The sequence below is a fragment of the Clinocottus analis genome, unplaced genomic scaffold (genome assembly GCF_023055335.1).
Source record: "Clinocottus analis isolate CAN_PGR_092001 unplaced genomic scaffold, fCliAna1.0.p SCAF_8, whole genome shotgun sequence".
NCBI classification, from domain to species: Eukaryota; Metazoa; Chordata; class Actinopteri; order Perciformes; family Cottidae; genus Clinocottus; species Clinocottus analis.
The window spans coordinates 13252919-13278970 of record NW_027176240.1 but is presented as its reverse complement, the minus strand read 5'-3'; the positions used below and the strand labels follow the sequence as shown (position 1 = coordinate 13278970).

At 40.1% G+C, this 26052-nt stretch overlaps 1 protein-coding gene across 33 annotated transcripts in view; it reads right to left on the bottom strand.

Moving 5' to 3' along the window:
• LOC137779604 (neurexin-1a) overlaps positions 1-26052 on the bottom strand; it is a 231760-nt gene that overhangs the window by 134956 nt on the left and 70752 nt on the right. For 20 of the 33 annotated variants that reach the window (XM_068567607.1, XM_068567606.1, XM_068567610.1 and 17 more), the window contains 5 exons: positions 15321-15622; positions 12165-12188; positions 10940-11101; positions 6521-6962; positions 710-1093 (listed from right to left, as the gene is read on the bottom strand). In XM_068567607.1, coding sequence (XP_068423708.1) covers positions 710-1093; positions 6521-6962; positions 10940-11101; positions 12165-12188; positions 15321-15622 — 1314 coding nt within the window. The other 13 variants (XM_068567613.1, XM_068567616.1, XM_068567623.1 and 10 more) reach the window with 5 other exon arrangements.

Genomic DNA, 26052 nt, shown 5'->3' with positions numbered 1-26052 from the left:
AATGTGAGATACTATATTATTACGAGCCCCCATAAAAACCATGTGATAAACTACTGCAGAGTCAGGTTTACGTCTGCTCCGGCAATAAGAGTTCACCATATGACTCTCCCTCCTATTTCTCTTCACCGGAGGAGAGAGGGATAAGTATTCTGCAGCAGGTCTGGTCATGAGCGAGTGGTTTGATGAGCCAAATGGTTAGAAGAAGACAGCCAATTTACAGGCGAGTGTGCATGGTGGACGTGACCAGCAGCGTCTCAGTGGTGCATCAGTCACCTGCCACTCAACATAGTCCAACATCAGGCAGTGAACACTCTGCCTGACTCATTCTGTCTGCCTCTGTGTGTCTGTCTGTCTCCACATGCACACTTTTTCTGTTTCCTTTTACTTGCAGTTTGCCGTTTGAGAGCTGCTGATCAACCATGTTCAGTAGACATAAAAAGACCACCTACAGGCTTTGTCTGGTTATGCTGTTCAAACTGAACCTGAAATGAGGTCCCGTTCAGACAAAGAATACAAAATCTAAAGAGTGTATAATCAAAATTAGTATTTGACAGTCTACGCAGTAATCGCACATAAAGACAATACATAGTGACGTAGAAGTGTGTCACTGTGTTGCATCGTCAACAGCTCCCACTCACAAATCCAGGTAATGCCAAACAGACAGAAACAACACCACTTCCAAACTGCTACGTAGGCAAAAAAGACCTACCTCTTTCACAGGAGCGCCCCAGGTATCCAGTCCCAGAACAGTCACACACGTAGCGGTTCCAGCCCTCTCTACACACTCCGTTGTTTTGGCAGGGGTTGCTCAAACACTGTTTGGGAAGCTCCTTAGAGCAGGAGGGCTTCACCCCGGCGGCCTTCTGGACTTCAGCCAGGCGCCGGACATCCTTACTCTGTCCGTCAATGAATAGATCCCGGATGCAGCCCACGTAGCCGTAGTTGAGCAGTGCTGTCCACACCTCAGTGGGGAACACCAGCCCCATTTTGTTTTCAGGCAGACCCCCGAGGTAGAGATTGTCATCCAAGTCCAAGATCTCACTTTCTCCAGGGGCTGTGTAGGCAGTGCGGAAAGTGTTGATAGAGATGGTACCTAAAGAAAAAAAAGTATATTTTTTTCTTTGCCCAACAACTCTGAGGTTATTTATCAAATGGACACATAGTGCAGGCACCTATTGGTGACTGCACATGCAACAAAGCACAACCAAGCACAACCGAAAAACCATCTGCCCAACAGGAAGACAAACATACAGAGAAAACTCATTTAAAGATGGTTTGATGAAGAAATTAGCCTAATTGGTGTTACCTATCTGGACAAGGTCAGGATTTTCTTCCTTTAGAATGACTGATGAGTCTTGATAAGACACATTAATCATGGGACAGATAGTCTATTAGTAGCTTAATCTAGGATCCCTAAGAGTATCCTCTTCATTTTCCTTGGATTTCCCAAAATAAATCTCTTTTATCTATAAAGCAATGGTCATAAAATGGAAAAGAGAGGAGAAGAAAAATCGTTGTCCCCTCTATCATTTCAGCCAACCAAACAAATAAAAAATAAAAAAACATCATAGCCATCTTTTTGAACTTGATTAACGGACTGGAGGCTGTTTTTTTCACTCTGTCTCTCCCTCTGTTTGCCTCTAAACCTGCAATGAGAGTTTGTGTGTTTCCCCACCATGATTTATCACTCTCATTCAGGTTTAATTCTCGATCTGGAGCACGGTAAACAACAGAGGACATGACTGGACTGTAAAGCTGTGGAAAGGAAAGGCCTTACTGTGGGACTCAGACCGGGTGATTAATTTGTATATGGATCCGTTACTCTCGGGGCAGGAGCCATTGTGGATCTTTAATTAATGGTGGCTGCCTCCACTGCCCGCATCCTCGTCCAGTAATCTATATACCCTGCTGCTGAAGATCCACACAGGACACTGCCTGGGGAAAGTGGCAGAGAAATATTAGGCTAAGGATGCTCAAAAATAAAATTGCCATAAAGTCATAATTTGCATTTTGAGTGGCAGATGCATGCCATTGCCGATATGAAGCAGCTTTTAAGTTACTTTTCTACTCAAAGTGTTTATGTTGGGGAAACAAGCCCTAAGCCACACATGAATTTTCAGCAGGCTGTCGGGAACATTTTAGAGACACATTAAACATTAAATGGAGCCTTTCAAGTTTCATTACAGCTTCCACAAGCATGCATGAATGTACATATCACAATTAATTATACATATGATAAATACCTATAGGTCTGTAATTATTTGAATTCGAAGAAAGGCTGCCAACTAAATTAAAATCACTGTAAAAGCTAATAATAATAATCTTGGTTATGCATGTTCTTCATAGCCAAGGTGAGCCTGCCTTCTTGCAAAAGGGCTTGAGAGCGACAGCTAAGGACCTCGTGCACAATGATTAACCAGGTCCCGCTAACATGTTTCAGCTCTTTTCTCAGGGTCTTGGCCCCAGGCATCTGTTCCGGCTCTTTCCTGCCGCCACCCACTGCCCCTGCTCTCTCCAGCCACAGCTGTTGTGACTTCCAAGCTTTGCACACTTGGCAAGGGCCACCCATCACGCGGCCAGAACAGCTCCCTTCAGGTTATCGCTAACGAGCTCAGTACATCAAACTCATTAGCGAGGAAACTTTCCTCGGATCGAGCCCGGCTGAAGAATGAGCACCAGTGTGGTCAACGTGAATAGTGAAGCTTTATGTCAGATGTCACTATATGACAGGTTGTAGTTGTATGCCAAAACATCTTTGGGGGTTAAACTATACCTTGTGGATTATAAATGTACAAAGTAAATACTTCAGGAGTCGTCATCTAATGGCTTCTTTAAATCCCATGTTATCTTTACCGCAATCTTATTTACAGTCGTAAACGGCAAACAAGGATGCCGTAAGTCTACAGTAAGCATGTCTGTCTGAATTGATATAAGTGGGAGACAAGAGAAGGATGTCAGCATCTTTCAGGCATCTGCTCAGGGTGTTCCGCTCACTTGTCACAGTAGTGCAAGGAATTGTGTCAACACAGTCAAGCTATGTTAAGTCAGAAGGCACTATAGAATCCCATGGGGACACGTGCCATCGCCAGGCTAGCAGCATGGGACACATGTCGCACATAACACACATTGCAGGACTGCCTATGTTTGGAACAGTGTTCATAGCCAAGAGGGGAAGGGGATGTGTCTCTGTGAATGCTACAGAGCATAAAAGAGGAGGAGATGGATACAGAACAAGATGAGAACATAGAGATAAAGATGTCTGGAGAGAAGATGATGACAGATAAGAAATCAGATGAGAGAACGGCAGCAGCGAATACAAACTTGAGAAGCACATGCAGGATGTATAGTTTATGAGGGATTAAAATTATGCAAGAAATATTGTATATGAGGATGGATAATGATGGCGAATATCAGCATTCTAGCTAACTTTAAAACTACATTTCTGTCTCTCCCTCTCTTTCTCCATGGCCTGAGCCGTAAGAAGTACTCCATCATTAAACCTGAAGGCATGGGTCCAAAGGACAGCTCAGATCTCTCTCACACTTTCTGCATCAGCAGTCAGGCTCAACTTGGCATGATGTCCCCTAACCCCACTCACACATCCCCAAAACATGTTAGACAGGGGATTACTACAATCCAGTTAGGGCGATACGGCCAAATCTCTCTATGTGATTGGATTCTCTGTAGAGAGAGAATCTTGTGAGTGGGCTATGGGGATGAGGGGATGTGTTGACTATATGTGTGCGTATGTGCATGTGTGCGTCCGTGTACTGTACGTGTGTGCATGTTTATGTGCAAAGCAGTGGGCTGCATGCCCTGGCAGGAAGTGGGGCTTCAACAGAGCAATGTCCGTGTAATGTCTCTGATGAGTGGCCCACAGCACTCCCGGCCCTGTAGCCCTCAGTTAAAAGCAGAGTGTCTCTTAGCGTCTCTAATGCATTGAGGTTAGAAGATGCTGTCTGAGAGCGAAAGTCCATTTACAGGGTTGCTTCCTGCAGGAAGAGCCAGCCAAACTAAATAGGGCAAGGATCATTATGCACAATTGTCGCGGCTGCAGGAAGTGTTGCACATGGAGGAGCCGGCTGCAGATAATTTGGTTTGGCTCTTGAGTTGATGTTTTTGTTTTGAGTGATGTTCTTGGTGGTGTATATTAATAAAACATCTGACACGCAGATGAAAGCAGAGCATACCACATTTTTCGTGACTCACACACTCAGGGGAAATAGTGTATTCTTTTCTTGTGCTTTAAAATTACTGTAATTCTATAAATTATTAAAAAGTATAACCAAAGGGCGCTGGGGTGTATGAAAGCCTATACAAGTCAAGCATTATGCTGTAGGAGGGGCTGGTATTTTCTACTGAAATTCAAATGTGAACCAATACAACTGAATAATGTGTTGACATGAATGGATTATGTTCATTCAGGCTCTCATAAAAAGGTAACAGATGTACTACAGCACGGCACAGTACACCACAAAAATGTTGCTCCACAAATTAACTATTTTTTTTATTTCACAGAGCTCTAAATGTGCTTAGCTTTAACCCAAATATCAATATGTAGCAATAACTCATACAAAAAAGTGTGTTTAGAAAGTTGTTTTATACCACTCGATTTACACAAATCTGCTATTTAATGCATCATTAAAATTGCATGTATCCTGTGGGAATGGAAATCGCAGGAGGCCTTTTCAGTACAAAGGAACTGCACAAATTTTGATGCTTCCATTTGAGGAGCCGGGCACACACCATTACACACTGCAAACAATAGCGCTTTGTGCAGTTCAAATCTCAAGACGCAAGATCTAGATTTAGGAGGACTGCATACTTGTGGAAATTAATGGCCTTAAATATAAAAGGGTAAGCAAAGATAAAATAGTGCTGGTAAATTGTTTATTCAATTTAAACAGCGCGTGAGTGCACTGTGCGGCACTCGAAGCATTTTGTTACTCTCCTCACATGGGAAGTCATTATATGACGGAGACTTTCTTATGTTTCTTTTACACTCCAGTATGCAAGTGTTGACGCCTTAGACTTGAGGAAAAGGAAGGAAAAGTTATTCTGAAATGTCATTAGTGCACAGCTCAGCTCAGCACTGTGCAGTAACTGTCTCAGTCCTGGGAGAGACCACCTCCTGTTTCCATGGAAACGCAGGCAGAGTAGACAGAGAGAACAGCCAGCAGAGCGAGCGCGGCGGACAAAAAAAAGATGTTCAATAGCTTTTGTGTGTGTGTGTGTGTGTGTGTGTGTGTGTGTGTGTGTGCACGCACACTGTAGTGTGTGGGTGGGGGTGGACGATGGAAGGTTACTCGATAGATAATGAACAAAATCTAATTAGACAACGTTTCTTATCGTCTGGTCTACCATAAGTAAATGTTGTAGATTTATGTTATTTGAGAAGTCAATGCAGCTTTTGCTACCACACTTATATTAAGTTGATTCCAAGACACTCAGGAACGTGTATCACTGTTCACGACTGTAGTCATAGTATTTTGTTAATAATCCCCTCTATGATTCATACAGCCAAAGGTAGTTTTGTAAAAAAAAAGAAGAAAAAAAAGCACATGAATGGGCAATGGGCTCCGTAGCATTTCTAACAATGTATACAGCTCAATTGAGACCACAGCCCAGTGTTGCTTTGGGGGGGTAATGAAACAGTTAATCTAATTTCCCCCTCTTGAGATGGAGTGGAAAACATGGTCAAGGGGTATATCTAATTTGCAGCATGACATTGCAGGGCCTTGGCTTTAAGCACACACTAACAAATTGCTGCTTAGATAAGCAAATCAACAGGAACCAGAGCAGAGCAACCCGGAGCTTAGAGGGCACAACGGTAGATGGGGAAAGTTATTTTGCGGCAAATATGTCCCTGGAATCACAAAATATGACACATAGATACCACCAGATGAAGTGCTACACTGCTATCGAAACCTTATTTTTGATATTAAATGGTTGAAAAAGTTTTCAAGCATCTAGTGCAAATAAATAATTGTGAGTTGGGATGTAGGATCAGCCTTGGTCAGGTAATGGATATTTTATTTCACAGAAAACTTAACTGTGATGCTGCAAATATTTTTGTTTCAGTTAAATAATTAATCCAGGTTGTGCACAGAAGAGCTTGTACTCTAGGTCTCTAATGTACATTAGATGTGGAAATGAATGCTGGTTGTTCAGAAGTATAAAAAAGCAAACGTATACATATGCCGGGTCCCTGGGGGATGAACACACTGCAACTATCGAAAACAACTCAAGTAACAAAAAGACAATCAAATAACCAAAACAATAGAATGACGAAAAGACAAAAGCAGCATAACAGAATGCTCTGACAAGTCACCCATTAAGTGTGCTGCAGATATCTGAAAAAATATCTGAATCATTCAGTTCAATTTCCTAGATTAAAATAATTATTTGAATCATTTTCTAATACAATTGATGAGTAGTAAACCTCTGCAGATTTCCGATTTGATAATTCAGAGCCAATCATTTCCTGTTGCATGTTCATTGTCTATAGATGGAAAGTTACCTGATCTGCCGTCTCGCTGGAAGTCCACATGGTACCACTCGCCGTCATTGACTTTCTTATTGACTGCCTTGGTCTTCGTGGTACCTGAGCCCATGTCCAGCAGTAGGTACAGATGGCCATCCAGCATCTCAATGGCAAAGAAGTCCACCTTGAGAGTCTGAGGATTCTTGGAATCCTTTGGCTGCGGCTTGGGCTTGCCATGGCTGAAGAGCAGAAGGCCGTTGGGCTCCGTGGTGCGGAAGTCAAAGGAGATGGAGCCCGTCTTCTTAGCGTTCCACTTGTTAAGGATGACAAAAGACTCTGGTGTCTCAAATGTGATGGGGTCCAGAGTGGCCACATTCTCGCACTTAAAGGCCACAGTGCCATGGACCTTCATCTTGGGATCACCCTGCTTGGCCATCCTGGACAGCTCAAGTCTCACATCGTTGTTTTTGTATACAACCTGAAGGGGGAGTAGAGAAAGACAGTAAATTCTATAATCATACACACCATTGGTGTCTCATTTAAAATGTGAAAGATTGACCTCTGTCACAGTTTCCATGTAAATGTTTCACGCAAACTAATAAGTATTATGCATAGCTGCATAACTTCAAAAAAAGTGATCAACTACAAAAAAATGACTGTACATGTATAAACACAGAATGCATTGTAGCACAGACATTTATATTCTCAGACACTGAAAACCAGACAGGGTTTGGCTTAAATATGGTTCACTGCATGAAGTGCATTAGTGCTGTAACCTTTGAGGTGCCAAGTGCTGAAGAACTAGAGCGCAGAAGTGACAGACAGCAGCAGCCCATTACAGAAACTTGGACCACAATGTCATTAAAATACCAATTAACCATGGATGAGAATCATTAGCATACAGTGCAGTAATATCAACTGACCAATTTGCCAACTTGATCATTTTCAATTACAGTTGGAATCAACTCCATCTGTGTATGTGAAACTCATTTGTAATCTCCCGTTTCATAAAAGGTAACATAAAAGACATAATCAACTATGTTGTAAACACTGCAGAAGGCTGCTTTTGAAGTACATTCTCCAGAATGCTGATCAAAACAGATCTAAAGACAAAGAAGTAGCTATGTTTCTGTAAAGGGAAACATTGTGTCCCACACTGTGTGTAAATCAAACAGTGTGCCACTGTAATTGGCAAGTCTTACAAAAACTCAGAGACAGCCGTAACTTTGTCATTATCCAATCTCCGAAATGAAAAGAGTATCTTGATAAATGCAGCTGTTGTGGTGAGAATCCCTCGCTCTTGTTATGTCTAATTTCCATATGAGAAAGTAATTAACATTTTGGTGAATGTCAAAACTTTTCATTAAAACATCAGTGTGGTGACAGCATTTCAAAATTACTTCACCAGTGAAGCACTCTGAGTCACATTGAAGTGATTTAATAAAATGTGTCAATCAATTTGCAAAGTACAAAAAAACACAAGATTTAATTTACATAAATGTCTGTTTAAGTCACAATCTATTGCAGGAGAAGGTAATACAATGGTGATTGAGCCAATGGACCACTGATGAAAGTATTCAAATATTTAACCATTTGCAGTGTTAAGAACTGGGTGTCTGTAACAATCACAGAAAAGATGTCCGTTTTAGATTTTCTCCATCATATACACACACAAATTTAACTAAGCACACAATTCTAAAAAAAAAAAACTTGTTGTTGATGCATTTGTCAACAACAAGCTGCATGAATTGCTAAACTCGGGAGCACAATTCCATGGATTTCACTCAAATAGAAAATGTAAGTCCACCAGGACTGAAATCTTAAAGATCGGCACTTAAAACACGAAGCTGTCAATAGTATGCCAGACAGACTTTCCCCAGGGGGCACGGGCGGAGTCAATGATCTCTTCCACACCGCTCTCGCACGACTAATTAGTAGATAAGGTTATCAAGTGACAGACAGCCCCATTATGGTAACATGCATATGTATTTTCATGACAAAATAGTTCTAGTTGTAAATCTATTTTGCTTTCAATGGGACACATCCAATAAGGTACAGCTGTCGAAAACACTGGCCATGTTCTATATTTGCTGCCGTGCTAAGCGTTCACCTGAAAACGGGAGCAATTCCAATGGGATTGCGTTTGCATGGAGCATTACATCTATCAATGAATCAGATCTGCTGTGTCTAACTGTTCATGTAGATGGCGCTCACACTGGAGGTGCATTAGAATTAGGCAAGCTCAGGCTATTTTTCTTATAAATGCTTTGTGACTGACTGTATCAGACTGCATTTTACTGCACGAAAAAAAGGGGAAACCAAAAATGGCAGGCTTTTTTTCCACCGTCTCTATCTTCCTCTATCTTGTTAAAAAAAAAAAAAAACATTTATATTTTTTACATCTGAAACCAATTAAATGTTTTAAAGATTTCATAGAAATATAATAGGAATAGAAAGGTCATTTGATTAAACTCCTGACAAGAACAAATGTAAAGAGGAGTAAATAAATAAAAGATGATATCTGCGCCTGCTGGACCTTAGTTATGTAGACTAAAGGTGCAGCAGACACAGCCTATAAACCCAAATCAATTCTTTATAGTCAAGACAAAGGGCACCTTTCAGAGTCAAAGGGAGCTTTGGTCTGAGCTACAACTGGTGCTGCACTAGTAGTGCTGCACTAATTTGTCATCAAGCTCGGGCTGTGACAACTGAGCAATTACTGCACCAGCGTTTGTTTTGCCATCAGAACCAACAGGCAGGCGTGGCAACTCAGACTGGAATCTGCACACCAGAGCTGCAACACGCCACTTTAAGCATCCCATCCATCAGGGCAGTGTACTGTGGCACATGCTGTTAAACCACCTCTCATATGTTATCTTGACATACACAGAGTTTGACCTGAGATGGGATTTCTGTATAATAGAACAAACTGGATAGACTTTACTGTGAAGGGACCAAGTCCTTTTTAACTTTGATAATGCCATTTGCATTGTCTATTAAATCTATAATAATAATAATAATAATAATACATTATTCTCAGAGAAAATACACATGGGGATGTTCTCTAGGCCTCACATCCGAGGAGAACCATCAGTTATTTCCCCATATTTTTACATTTTTGAGCAATTCAAAACATTGATCTCAGGATAGTAAGAGTAGACGCTGTGATTACGCTGACCATGAGGAGTAAGGGTCGTGCTTATGGTATGCAAATTCCACTAGCTATGTCACCACATCTGGAGCACCTCAGAGACTTGTAGTTAACTAAGATACTCCCCATCAGAACCAGCACTCTAATGAGCTGTACATGGCATGTGGACATGTGGTCCAAGCTGTGCCTGCTCATTAAAGAGAGCTGCCTTGGACTCCTCTAAGAGGATCGCCGATGACGACAGCCTGCGCTTGAGGTGAGAGACCAAATGTAGGACACAACGGTGCAAAACAAAGTAGAACAACACAAAGGGAAAGGGACGACTGGACCCAGAAACAGCTTTTAAAATATAAAGATAAATAGATACATAATTTTTGCAGTACTTTGGAGATCTACCTGCATCAAATCTTTGTATTTCCCCGGTGGCTCGTGAAGTATATGCTTTAGGTCAAAATCCCTATTAACCAGCAACTGAAAAAAATACTACTAAAAATACTACTGTACAGCTTAAAGTGACATTTATAAATTATAAAACCTCTGCAGAAGAAATCACCTCCTTCTCTTTTAGATGGGGATAGAGTACATTTTATAAAGCAATACTAGAACATATGAGTAAAGAGGCAAGTGACAAATGACAGTGTCAGTAAATCATGAGCCAGAGGGTCCATTACACCACTGAGCATTAAAGATACAAAATGTGCTGAATTTAATACATCCCCTGACAGTATTTATCAAACAATGATGTACTTTCACTTTGTTGTGTCTGCTTGTCAAGGTGATGGTTAAAGCCAAGTTGCACATTTAGAGCACAACGTAATAGACGCACTACTACAACAACACACTAAAGAACAGGAATACGGTGATGCATTTGGTAAGTCGTCTAAAATAATGATATTCCAATACCCCTGTGGAAGAATTGTGAGGTGTTAAGTGTGATAGTTGGCTGACTGCTCATGGAAAGCCAACTGTCTCATCCCAGGATCACTGCTCCTGTTTAAAGTGCACCTGACGAAGCTGTATGAAGCCTGTGGTAAAGAAAGTTGTGTGTGCGGCCGTGTGGTACACCAGACACCACCAAGTGAATGTGTGTGCTCATGTATAACATTATGAACGCTCTGAGGGGGCGGTAGAGGAAAAATAAAGTTTGTGTGAGAGTATGAGGGAAAGAGGAGAAACAAGCTAAAGTGTAAAGGATGAGACAGGGTCAGTGTGTGGGTGGAAGGGCCTGTTTGGAGTCCTGAGGTGAAGCCAGTCATATCCTGTACACCCACCAACCTCAGAGTGTACACAGAAGTGGTGTTTACCTCCTTGAGGCAGCCCATGAAGTTGTTGCTAACTGGAGATCCAGGCAGGTCAGCTGTGCTAGGACTCCCTCCAACATAAAAAAAGTCGTCAGAGCCTAGCATGGTGTAGTCTTCTTGTGTGTATCCTGTGGTGGTCAGAATCCCATCCACGGATATTGTTACCTAGAGAACAAAGCACAGGGAAAGGACACGCTATACTCAGACAGCCTATATACTGCAATGTTATTGCCTTTCCTTCTTGTTGTCTATGACAGACTTCCCTATATGTTTCTAAAACCCATTTTCATGTCTGTTTTCATTGTCTTTTTTCTTGTTTTTGTATTATTTTGTCCAGTTTGATTAGTTGAAAGACTGCAAGCCTTCCAAGGAACGCTATTCTAGTTTGAGTGTTAGTGAAGTGCCCATACTACAGTGTTAGTATTTCCCGTACTGCAACTTAAAGGTACTTGAGCAGACACAAAAATGGTGTTAGTAGAATGTTATCTAGGTTAGTTAAACTTTTCTATATTAGTACGTCCAGCAGTTCTACAAAAATAAATCAGAAAGTGCTACTGGGTTAGAGAGGGAGCACATGCCATGAAAAGCACAATCACCTTTTAGTAATGGACAATGAGTGAGGGGTATACGAGAAAAAAATAGCATGCATACTTGTGTCTTTTCTTTTTGAGTACAAGCCCACAAAAAGAAAATGATAGGCTGGGATACTGTGAATCAGTATCTTGACACTTGCCACAGTGGCAGATGCATGCAAAAGCTTATGGACACCACAAAGAGAAATAAGAACGCACCGGAAAAGCACCAATGACAAACACAGCTTAATTGTCACATTCATGTTGACAAAAGACAGAGTCAAAGTGCATGCCATGCAGAGTGAATGGGGGATACAACTGGCTGAGCCAAAGAGCATCAGGCCAGCCAGACAGAAGAAGGTCCTCATTTTTAACCACAGCTTGATGCAAAAGGCTCGAAATGATGCTCCTAAAAAGGTGGATCAAACAGAATTGGACAGGAAACAAGTGAAATAAAGAGGGCGAAACCAATGAATGAACCAAGAAATTAAAAAGGATTCGAAAAAAGTAAGCAGAAGAGTACCAACCGCAATTTCCCTTTTTTGTAAATGACGTCTACAGTAAAAAAAAAAAAAAAAGAAAGAAAAGAAACACACGGCAAACCCAAACTAAGAAACAATTAGAATGATATCTACCGAACAATGTAGTTTGTTTACCATAGCGTGTCCAATGCCTGAGTGCTTTGTGGAAAAGGGGGGAGAAAGGAAATTAAAAACTGTGAACAGAATAACGACTGTTACTCAAATAATATATGATGGTCAATACTGTTAGTACATTGTTAAAACGGCAAAAACCATACTGGTTAGTAGAATGACACATTCCATGAATGATGTTAGTTGGATTCCAAAGCATGTTAGTAACATAGAGTAAAAAGGGCAAAATAAGTTCAACAAGAAAAAAGCAGTCTAAGGAAATAACAATATTGCTAGATCAGCAACTCCCTAAGATATTCATGGTGTTTTTGAACCATGTTCTGTAAAAGACCCGACCGTTACCCTTACCCAAGTCCTGAGAAAAGGTTATGAATGACAGACATCAATTTGTTCAGAAGAAAGAATGCCTAAAGCACATCAGTTGACCCTCTCTTTCAAAGTCCCAAGTTCAAGACCACGTTAAAGCTTTGTTTCTTTTGTTGGTTCTGGTATTTGCGGTGTTTTGTACTTGGTTTTAGGCTGGAGACCAATCCAGTGCATCAGACTTTCCGTCTCATACAATACTGTACCTCCGTTTTGGTCTTATTGATGAACTTTAGGATCACTTTACTGCAATGAGACAAAGCAAAGAACACCCTGACACAGAATGAGGAGGATGGGAATTTTGATTCCCCTAAAGAGCATGCACTCAATATGCTTGGTTTTCTTTTACAATTTGAATGCAGTGAATGTTCAAGCTGGCCAAATCCTGAGGTTTGCCAATAATCAATGTGCTGATTATGCAAAAGCAGCAGCATTGGAATTGAGGTGAAGACAAACGTTTCCCACCAAATGAGCAGGAACAAAACTAGAGATGTTTTCTGAACAATACTTTTCTAAAACGTTGTGTAAAATCAAATAAATATTCTCAAATATTTTATGCGGGTCACAATAATCGTTTTGATACAGAGGAGTAAATGGAAGAAATATGTGTTATCCATTTAACATAGACTAAACAGTCTGACGGGTTCTTCATGATAAAATACAATCTATTGTTAGTCACACTGTGGTGAAATTTGCAAATATTTGCACTTGAAAAGCTAACATTGTCTTAAGCTAACACTCCACGTAACATCTTCACATCCACTTATCTTCAGGTCATAAAGAGGCTGAATCTCACTGTCTGCAACATCCAGGCGCATCCCAATTGTCTTGTATCGGCAGCAGCAGATTTCTCTCAGAATGATGTGAAGGGCAAAGATGCTAGGACAAATGATGGCATGAGGCCACTCTGCTAGATTTTTTTCTCACTAAGATAACATTGCAGTTATCGCCAAAGAGAGTATTATATTCATCATCATTTTCACCATTATCAGTTAAGCCACCACTGTAAGAGGACTCCCTGCTGCCCCAGTAAATGGATGCTCTACCTGGAGTGCAGCTGAACTATTAGTCTCTGAACCAAGATGAACAACAATTATGACCTTGCTACATTAAACTTTACATGGTCACTGGACTAGCTGTTATGAAACACATGAGACACCTGTAGCACTGGTTTGTGCACCAGGGGTGAGATCCCAAATGCCATGTTGCACATTGAGACTCACTTACCTATCAGTGCTATCAGGCCCTGGAGTACTGGAGGAAACTTAATATCCTGATGTATTCAGCCTCTTGGGCACAGTGAGTCATAACACCTCAAACTACTGTAAACGGGGGGGAAAAAGTGATCAAAATCTCGTTATCGTTGTGGCAACTTTTAAGCAGCAGGGATGGAAAATCATATTCACTAATAGACTCAGTGGTGGCTTACATGAATTGACATGTGGGAGCGGCTTGTTACTGTTGAAAGCCACTGAAAACATGTTGATGTGTGGCTTTAGCAAAACTTTGGCTTGGCCATGGATCCAACAGACTGGTACTGTTGATGTCCAAGGGTGGTTTGCCAGTTGCCTTCCAACACCATTTAGTACTGTATATGTTGGACTGGTACAAATCAGTAGTAGTTAGTCTGTTTGCAATGTACACATTCAAATACCTTTGTAGCTTCTCTCCTGCCAGGCGAATCCAAACTTACAGGTGGATGAGTTTGCACAATTGCCAAAGGCCCTGCTTTACACCTTTTCTTCATCCCATCTGATTCCTCCGCTCTCGGTGAGAATCAGGCAGGAACCAATTCTAGCCAGTCTCCCATTTTTTAGCAATGTTGTCACATGCAATTGGCACCATTAGTGGGTGGTTTCAAGAACCGTCCTGTGGTGTTTCAGAACGAGGATTTCTAAAGAAGTCCTAATACGGAAGAAATCTTGTGCTGCCTAACCAGGTCACAATGTTCCTACATACAGTCGTCTCTTTAAAGTTAATAATGCAGAGGGGAGTCAGCTTTGCCATGTAGGAGAGCACATTAAAGCCTATTGATCCTGTTAGAAGGGTTTGCCTGTGCTCATAAAACATTGATTTAAAAGAGTGACCAAGCCACAACCTCTGGTGTTAAGAAATTAAGCCAACACGCATGTGTCAAAACATTGCTGTTCCTCAAATGGCCACTTTAGGATGGCTCAAAAAGTGAGTCGCTGCTTATAGACCGCCATGTTAAAATGCCTCCCAGCTCTTCAGATGGGTGATGTCACGGAGACTACATCCATCTTTAAACAATAAGAGTGAGATTTAGTTATGCTTATGTAATGTTTATACTTTGTCCAAAATCTTGCTTTTAAAATGCTTTTAAAACAAAATAATCCCTCAGCAGTGATATCATTCTTTAAACAAATTTGTACTCAATACCTGGCATAGATCAAATTTAAACTGCGGTCAAATATTTTAACATAAAAATAAACCATTTACCTCTAATACTTTGTTGATACGGACTATTCCCAAGGAACTGACCTGAGTTAGGTCATATTTCATTGTCACTTACATACGGAAAACTGTCAGATTTGTAGTTGCTTTTAAGGGAAAATAAGTTGTTTTTCTTTTCCCCTCAAACTGTAACTTAATAGAGGTCTTAATTCATCTAGATGTCCTTGCTCGGTTGTGGTTCTGTTTTATCTCCACCACGATTCAATTTAGCAATCCAATTACAATGTCTGGAAAAAACAATATATTGTATGATGGTAATGATTTAAGTGCATTTGTTTTGATTCATTTACTGAGTCTCTGCATCACCCTCTGTACTGTTACCTGACGTAGATTCCTTGTTACTTTGACATCATGCCAATCATTGTCATTAAATTTCCCATTGACCGGCTCCACAAGAGCTTCAAAGGCTCCAGAACCCAAATTAATGACGAGTGAGACAGCCCCATTTTTCAGTGCCAGGTTGACGTAATCAGCTGATTTGCCCGTGTGCAGCATTAGTCCATTCCTCTGCAGCGTTTTGAATGACAATGTGATTTCATCACTGCTGCTTTGAATAGGGTTCAAGGACAAGTCGTAGCAGAAGAACTCCGATCCTTTGAAGGTGGCGACATGCTCTTCTTTTCCTGCGGAGACAGAGGAAGACAAATGCGGTGCATTAATATTTCGGCCTCGTGGGTGCCTGCTGGGGAGCTGTCAGAAAAAAATGAGAAAGAAGGTCTCAAGAATAGTGGATTAATAATAAACACAATGAAATAAGAGAAAAGTGGCAAGCTGAAATGTGATGGAAGGTAGACACACTTACTAGCTTTCAATGACAAGCTATTACCTACCTTAGCCATAGAACACAGGTTTTTTGCATTACCCATCACACATTTAGTCCCACTTTGAATACCCTTTTTTGTAATTACATGAACAGTACTACTATTTTGGACATCACATCTCACACAATGTAGAGGTCTACCTGGCACACATTGAGGTGCTCCTTCACACAAACACATTATAGCAATGCTTTTCCTTTTTGTTTCCTTGTACTATGGTGTCTTTTGTGATGAGCACTCACTGCGACGTCAACATAGCTACAGCTGCCCTAAACGGCAATCGTGAGCATGCGTGTACAATGTTTAAAACCGTGTGCCCGTGTACTTTTGTACTATATGCTGGACTGAATTTGCTGTGGCTAATTTACACCAGCCTCATGAGAAGATTGTCAAATTGACAACATCACATCAGCCCATAGGATTCAACACCACATTCACACATGATAATTATGCAAGCACGAAGAACAAAATAAAAGAGTTAAGAAAGTACCCGAGAAGCAGATTGCCTCCAATCATATTCTGCTGCATGTTTAAATCAAAGGTTGTGATATGAGTGTAGTGCAAACACACATTTCAAACTGGAGCATTGAAATGTAAACAATATGACCCCTTATTAGAAAACCAGGAAAGCTTCTGAGCTCACACAGGACAAGGGTTAAACAAAAAGCTGAGATATTGTTTTATCTTCACACGGATATATTGGAGGGGATTCACTTGTGTAAGTGTGGCCTTTGTGTTGATAAATATATGTGAGAAATATTAAATCTCTGTATACTGACAACATTTGATTAGTGACTCCTATGACTGGTGTGATTTCATTTACATCTTTTACATCAATATCAACATGACCTTTTGACTTTGACAAATCAATACAGTATCAAGATTTATAAAAGGTAGAATGTCTCCAATTTTTCAGACCACCAATTTCCCAGAATACAACCGTTCAAGCAGAAAGCATTCCCGTGACAGATTCCTTTGAGCCCCTCCCACCAGCAGAAAGGTTAGTTCAGTTCCATGTTTCTCAGTGAACTTGAGCAGGTCTGCGCTCATCAGCCATCTTCAGATATGACATGACAAAGCCAAAATAACCTTGAGAAAAACTTCAGCACCGTTGTTGTGAGATGAATAGTGGCACTGAGTGTCAGAGGGTGATGCATGTAAATACCCATTAGAAAGTGTTTAAAAACAGGTTTAGACAGATAACAAGCCATTAAAGCCACTGGCAGAAAATAAGCCACCAAAACACAAATGGACCAAAGCATTCAATTATCATGAATGGGAAGTGCTGCTCATTTATATATGCTTGCCAAACACAAACACGTTCAAAAGACACTCGCTCACACATGCTTAGAGGAGCATTCAGGCATGGATGCAGCAACACAACAACTAAAAGGGGTTGCTGTCCACATCAATTTGTCACCTCATTGATTCCCCCTTAAAAGGCACGGTAGAGCACCTCTAGGAAAACTGCAACGGGTCGTAATTGAAGTTGGCTGGATCTTACCACTCTTTGGTCATTCCCTCAATGCCAGAGCCCCCTATCAGTGAAAATGAAAGACCTCTACCCTCTTCACTAAATCCACCTATCCCTGTTCCACAAGCTCAGTGACCACATAACAAATAGAGCCACTAGTTTAGGGTCATTCTCATCTCTTTCTCTCTACACACACATCCCCATGTCTGTACTTCAGTTAATTCCCTTAACCAATGAAGAATGAATTGTGTGTGTTCAGCAGGGGTTTTGTTAGGAATTTACAACACTTGGGGCTCAGCCCAAAGGCAGTGTCAGGCGAGGTTGCATACATCTTCTTAGAAAATCCTATTCCCATTCAAAACACTAGTGTTGCCAGTCTGGTGTCAACATATACAGGTCTAAATGAAGCAAAACAAGTCAACGATCAGTAATCACTCAGCTGCATTATATTTGAAAAATAGATTGTGTTGTATCCAAAAAAGTATCAGTCCATTCAGAACTGAGGGGAACAAACGTAAACAGATTATTCTAATAACCCACTTATTGAAAACACAAGACTGCTATTTCATTTTAAATGATGACAAGCATGACTTGTCAAGCTTTAGCTTTTGGAGGCATTTCACCAACAGAGCTGTCAGCCAAGTCAAGTGTCAGGCCAAGCTAGCACTAAATCCTCCATCTGGTCACTAAGGGTAGGACACAGCTGGCTCCCGGTAGCTGTCTTTCCACATTTTGGGAACAAGCCACTCTTTCATGCTAACTATATTCCCTATTTTTGGAAAAAGTGCTGGGGAGGAGAAATACTCTGCACTACCTTTCACTGTTATAGTACTTTCTGTCTTTACCTTCCCCTTTTATTTAAAATAAAGCGCAGATAAAGCTGCATTAAGTGTTTTGAGGGGAGTGTTGCGGAAAATAGATTTAATATTAAATTTACAAAAATTCGACTTTATACTATACATTAGCTATTCTGCAGTTATTAAGCCTAAAAAACAACAAGCAAATGTGTATACCTCAAGTCGTTGAGAAAGCAATATGGGGTTGGAGTGAGTTTCACTGAACATAAATATGCGTTAATGCTTCCTAATTGTTATCCCTGATCCATGATCCTGCTATATTGTAAACAATAAATCCTTGATGAAATCGGCAGTAGAATTAGCGAAGTTGGCCTTTTTATTTCCTAATCATTTGAATTGTGGTAAAAAAAAATAGTCTGAAGCCTTGAATAGCTGCTTTAACAAAACAAAACAAAAACAATCTGTATCAGTCAATATGGCTAATTGACAATCAGCAATCGTATCGGCACAAAAAAAGAAATTGAGGATACTCTTAGCTTTTCCCCTGCTGATCCTGTCCAAGACTCAAAACTTTGAGACGATCTGAACTGTAAGTTTTGTGATCCGCTGCCATGAACTTTAAAATTCAATTCCGGTATTAACTTGTGCTTTACAGAGGAAAGTTTGACTTTCTCTAAAGTTACATTTGTGTCCGATATGATCACAAAAAAAAATTTAACGTTAAAGGTATAGCTTCTTGTGACAAACCCAACAAGAGTAAGAACGCTCTAAACTCGTGGCCTTTGGGCGATGGTCAACATTTTGAATGAAAAACATGCCACCCTTGTGATTCAAGCACATTTCTTTCACACGATTGTGGAATTGTGGCGTGAGTCTGTGTTTCACCTATAGGTTTGTAATTAATTGTTTTCTGTGCTATACTGTTTAAACCTTAATGGTTAAACTTAAGTGCCATACATACAGTAAAACATCCCTTCTTCTTCTCAAATTAAATATGACAGTGACTGGCACCTCCCCGACCAAAAAAACTGACAAATGCATCACAAATGCAGACAGCTGGGCAGGTTTGTACGGTGGCGTCTAACTCAACACAGACATGCCAGATTTTAGAGCAGGATCTTCTTAAATACAGACAACTAAGTCCAACAGAGCCCGCCCCTTAAGGAGTAAACATATTCTGAAAGTAAAATTTGACAATTTTGACAATTATCCCCTTTTCATGTTTAAAAGAGATAATGACTTCCACCTGAATTCACCCCATTAGACTACCAAATGCCAAAAGCGTTGTGATATTTTGTGCAGTCAGTGTGTAATTTCTCCACCTTCACAGGAAGGCCGCAGCAACTACCCACTGGTGAATGCTGTACACTCAAAGAGATGCACAGGGTCGCAGAAGACACAGCAACCTGCAGTGTTAACATTTAGCATGTGTCACTTAGATGTATAGTTCTCCTGCAGTAAAAAAGCAACTTGATCTTAGAACAGACTAGCATTTTGTCATTGTGTTCTCCTGGGTATTTGGGCACGTCCCACTTGTCTCTCTGGGCTGTCGTATTGTCTACAGTCAATCAAACTACAGCAAGCTGCCGGCACCTTAACGCCCTTGAGTCACGACACTGAATGTGAACATGGATAAGAGCCAGCTCCTTTAGTCTTTTTTAGAGAACAGAGGACAGAAAAGACATGAACAGAAAAGACAAGAACAGAGTGAAAGTGTAGCTCATAGGGAAAGGCCATAAATAGCTACGTAGGTAAGAACTCGTCACAGTCTATTAAACCACATTGGTGTCTTCACGACGACCAAGTCATAAACTGTTCCATTAACAGAAACCTATTTGAAATAGATTTTCTTTTCTTAGATTCATAAGCGATAGACCGGTATAATATCCATAATGAAAATATTACAAATGTTCTTCGACACTCTTTCCCCATAATCTTTTTTATTAGTTGTATTTAGGATTTGTCCTCTGCCATATGAAGAATTGTTAATCAATAGCGTGTAATCATTTGTGCCATTCAGGTACCTCATTCTCTATCACATTACATTTGAGGTTGGGGTGCAGAAACTAACTACCCATATTGAAGGAAGTAATACAATTATTTGCCACTTTAATAAAATCAGTGTCATAACGAGTCAAAGCGGCATGTTGCTGCATGAAGCTGCACTACAAACAGGTCTCTATACCTCGCCGTAAAAATAGAAGAGGCGGCGTAAGTATCACTTAACCCTCACTTAATAGAAGCTGAGTATGCGGAAACAAATCACTCATTTATTATGACGCAACAAGGGGCCACAAGCAAGAGCATATGTACGACAGTGCCAGCATGTGACCCAACGACCAGGAGGCTCCTCATCAGTCACTTTGCTCTGACACTAATCTGGCATCTGCTACTCTATGGCTGCTTTCTAAATTAGCTTGCACCCAGGGGAGTGTGGTGCCTGTCAGCATCAAATCACAACACAACAGTCTAAAACAGACCTGGCAGGATATGTGAAAAATTACCAGTAAAATGAAGGGCTGAGGTAGCTTTAATTTTTAATTGCCGATATTCAGATCTGTGATATTTTCAATCTGATGATGCAAGTGATACATTTGTCGAAAGTGCCGGGACAAACAAAATTAAAATTATTGTCAAATCATGAAAAATGGCAGAAACATTATTTTCAAGTCCAAATAGAATCACAGTATTGTCGTACATGTGTTTTAAGCCGCAGAAAGCATTTAACGAATAATACATTTTAAAAAAATGTAATTTGATCATTATTACTGGAGAAGATATGATTGTCCTCCAGTGTCAACCGAGACAAAAGACAGGATGACATACAGTATAACAAGAAGGGCCCATGGCTATTTTAAGGGCCTAGATGGTATAATAGGCATTCTTCATAATTATGTTGCCCATCTCCAATGCTATAGTCTTGTTCATGACAGTCCCCAGGATTAACTATGACTATACCATGAACCTCTGTTTCCCTGTCACAGATCTCACGAACACCCACCTCCCTCTCACCACTAGAAATACCCTTTTTCAGCTCTCAGTAACAAGCTAAAGTAAAAAGAAAAAGAGCTTGTGTGCCACACTCAGTTTTCAAAGGTTCAGAGGAAGTTCACAGTTGTGGGAAAAAATAAATCAGACACACTACCAAAGTAGCACCTGTGGATTTATAAGGACTAGATGTGCCATAAATACAATTGGACGCTAAAGCTGTGCAACGTGGAGAGCAAGGTTGTTTAAATATCTGTGGCAACAAGGCTCTGTGACTGACACCGCGTTCACTCTTTTCCTATTCACTCTCTGCACCCTTGTTTGACTGGCAGCCTATTAAAATGATACAGAAGTTAGTGTCTGGCAGCCTATTAAAGCGATAGGAAGTTAGTGTCATGAAGCCGGCCTAAGCCTCTTACATTATGACACAGAGGAGAGTTTCTGAAGTACTACATTCTTCGAGAACACATTTTATGACATGATAATCACCATTCAAAAGACTTAATAAAATGTCTTAAACTGCTCCTGCTCCGCAACTTAGTCACTCCCAATTCATTCATCTTTGCATTTCAGATACATTCTTGTTTTTTTTTATATTTCTGCAATAAAGTAAAGATTGTTGTTGTCGCTACTGATCGTGTTGACAGAGCAGCAAGAACAGGCGAGAAAGCCTGAGCTGGCTCAGTAAAACTTACCAAGGCATTTAACTGCAGGAGTCAGCATGTGTGGATGTGTCTTACACATACCAAGTTCTGTCAGACACCACACTGTGCTAGCTTAACGTGCAGTGTCATTTAGATTCACGGTATGAAGGGTGTCTTGCTGTGCTCAGAGAAAGTCTCCTCCCCTGATGTCAGTCTGCAGAAACACTTCATCCATAGTAAATTTACTCATAATTGGCTTCGCCATTCAGCTTGTCATTATGTATGGTAGCATGCGTCTATTAGGCCCTTATTAGAACTTGTTTGGCTCATATTCAAGATGTGTGTGTATGTGTGTGTGTGTGTGTGTGTGTGTGTGTGTGTGTGTGTGTGTGTGTGTGTGTGTGTTAAAACGGAGAAATAAAAACAAATTAGGAGAATCTAGTCATTGTAAGGGGCTACATGACAAACTGCACTGCCAGCAACGAGGTGAAATAGTGAGGCCACAATGTTGCCAGCTAAGAGCAAAGCAACCTTTAATTTATCAAAGAAGGCAGCTATTAGCAAGTAGCTATGTGCCTAGTTTCTTTACCAAACAGAAAGGACTGAATACAACTATTAACATAGAGGCATTTTTAACTGCTTGCACCAACTAACTTATCAGACTGTGAACTCAACAATACAACAGCACCAATCAGAGATAATGAGGGAAGGGGACATTGAACGTAACATTATGCGCAGGCTCTGCACAGGTGAGAGCTAACACCTAGTTAGCATGTCCAACGGTAGCCGACATCAAATAAAGCAAGTGATGAATATAAATAAAAGTATATTTATGTAATTTAAAGTACTCACTGTTTGCCAGACGCGCACAACAGTCAAGAGCAAGAGGAATATTAATTAGCATGGACGAAAACCGTGTCCTCGTAAAAGGTGGAGACGGACCCTACCACTCTAGAGGGGTGCGGATTAGTCCAAGTGCAAGTAGTGCTTTTCAATCTGTAATTGATTGATAACAAAATAAATTAAAAAAAATTAAACCAATTATCAAAATTGTTGCAGGTTATTTTTCCGTTAAACAAATGTTCTGCTTTTTTTAATGCATTGCGTTAGGCTAATATTATGGATTTGTAGAAGCGCGGTGTATTCATAGAGGCAACACACTCTGTTTTTATTTATTAAATTTGGTAATTCAATGGACATGCAGCCACTTGTTTGACAAACAAAAGCCAAAATGTCTCCCAATACAACCAATGAGCTGTCAATGTGGGTAACATTAGCAATAGCCAACACCTTGCTTGCAAAACAGTTGTCTATTAGCCAGCTGACTAAACACTTCAATGTACAAATATACCATCCCAGACAATGCATCTTTAAGACTTACATAACTGGCTGATAAATACATATTTCTCAGTAAAACAGTGTTAGTGTGCTCTAAATACTTTTTATGACAACCATTTAGTAAGTAAGTTTAGTAAGTACAGGCTTAACCTTGAAAGATACTCCTTCTGGTGTGCGGGATTTAAAAGTGTAGCTTGTTAACTTCATAGTTGGAATAATGTTAACTCTGTTTTAAAAGCAAGTACTATTTAATTGGTTGTGTAGTGACAAAATAATGGAATGGCCAGGACAGAAAAGACTATAAAGAGTAGTGCTAATTTCTTCACAACTGAAATCCTCACTGGATTTCATACATGCCGCCCGAACCCTGTCTAGCGACAAATAGCAACCCTGTCTCCTACAAATTACGTTCCCCCAGAACTAAACTGCATCTTCAATTACGTTGACTAGAAACATATCTTCACCCTGATTACGTCGGTGTTTGACGTATTACAAATACGTCCGTGATCAACATATTACAAATATGTTGATTATAGGCGTATACGTTGCTTATACACATATTTTAGTTTCATTGTTCATTACAAATATGTTTATAATTGTGTGCTTGTGTTTTTGTTTCCTTGCTTTCCCGGTGGATTTAAGCATATTTGAATTTCTAAAGTTTGCGGAGGAAAAGAAAAGGGCGGTGTGAAGTCGGTAACGGGGCCGGCCTGGAGACCCCTTGGCGGGACGGGGGTTGTTAACGTCCCAGACCCAGACAATGTATTTGTAATATGTTGATCACAGACATATTTGTAATACGTCAAACACCGACGTAATCAGGGTGAAAATACGTTTCTATAGTCAACATAATTGAAGATGCAGTTTAGTTCTGGGGGAACGTAATTTGTAGGAGACAGGGTTGCAAATAGAACAACATACTTCAAGAAAGAAAGCATTCAGTTTTTTGAGGGACAAGGAAGGTGGAAACATATATCACATTCTGCTTTGCATAACCTCCAAATCCAACTTAATCACACCCAATGTATTCCTAAAACCAATTATTTGTTGTGTACAAGAGTATGGTGATATTATCAACTTGCAATATAGGAATCCCACAAGAGAAAACTCTTTGGAGCACAGGGTGAATTTGGTCCCCAGAATTGCCCACATATTCCGTGATTTGTACACATGCACTGACATCACCACACTGATGTATTTCCACAAAATAACAGCCAACAGCATCACAGATAGCCCCATGCTTAACAGCTGGTGCCAGGGATCACAGCTCAATCATTTTACTTTCTCCAGAAACTCAACCAGGTGCAAGAGCAAATGTAAAAAAAAGGAGGAAAAAAAGGCTCATTAGACCATTTTCTGCATGCTCAGTGTTCCGTGTGTCAATATGTTGGATATTAGAGAGGAGCAACTTGTATACAAACAGTAATTACGACAATAATGGTAATGATAATAATGTTTTTTTTTACAATCATTTGTATTACTGTGATATGTAAATTACTGTAGGTCATAATACACAGCACAATATACTTAAGGAATTGTTTTACTCATAATAGTTATGTTCTTTTTTACATTAATTTGTATTACTTAGATATTTAAATAAGGTGATGATACACAGTGCAGTACTTAAGGAATTGTTTAACTCATATGCACACTATTAGTGCATATGAGTATGAGTTTATCCCAATACACACGTTTATCTATCTATCTCTTTCTCTAAATTAAATACATTTAGAAATGCATATTTATACAAATACAAATTAACTAATTCTTGCTGCAATTTGCCATGGAGTGGTGCTTAACAAAGTAAACATAAATATTTGTTTGCTCGACTGTAAAAGAGCAGCAACTGCTGGCACAGAGCCAGACTGAAGGTCAGAGCTGCATCGTGTTATTTATAGCCACTATCTTTATCAACATCTCTCTCAAATAACAATAAAGTGATTCATAAAGCATGGCAAGGATAATATGACATGACGCTGATGCATAATTTTCAAAATATGAAATCACGGTTTTAGGGTTGATTGCTTTTTGAAAGTGTTGGAAACCAGCCAATAAAATCTAATAAAATTCAGCACTAACAAAGACCTAAACAGTCATTTTAGAGTGTCTGCCAGATCACACCGAGTCTGCTCACTCTAATTGGCAATGGCTCAATCAGGTGCATTGGCAATGCTCTTCTGGGAGCAGCTCCCACGAGGACAAGAAACCATCACAGCTGTAATGGCATCACCACTTTGATAATGCACACCTGTGCACACATGATCCATGCATGCATTATAACAAATAGACAATAGAACTGATGTGGGTGCCCGTATATTTTCCAGAGTACACATAAACAAGATTACATTCTCAATAGCAATACTGACTCCAGCAATGTCGACATCACAAACTGCTATTTCCTCTTTGTGTTTCAGACAAACAAGGTTTTATGTCCCGACTCACTCGGCACATTAATGTGCATGCTAGGGAAAACATTTCATTTTATTCATAAAGAACACTCTGCAATAACCTGTCATCTTATTGTACCACAAGACTTTAAATAATAATTATTTTTGTTCTCCTATCAAACACAATTAACGAGCTGCTTCTGCATAAATCCCAATATTACAATCACAGATCTGAGCAAGAAAAAAGGAGAAAGGGTGATATTTGTGTGTGTGTGTGTGTGTGTGTGTGTGTGTGTGTGTGTGTGTGTGTGTGTGTGTGTGTGTGTGTGTGTGTGTGTGTGTCTAGGCTTTAAATAGTCTCTTGAAAGCATTCTATGAGCATCAGGAGTGGGTTTGTAAGAAAAGTGAAGAAGGCTTCTTGTTTAAAACTATGGAAGATTCTGGAGATCAAATATACAGTGTGTTTGAGATAAAAAAGGGAAGACATTTATAGTTGGCAGCTGGGCCGTTAAACTAGATCTGTGCTTCCCCTTCCACCAACAACATTTATTTGAAGTGGTTTTAACAAATAACTCCTTCAAAAGCAGCATTTTGAGGACTTAATGGC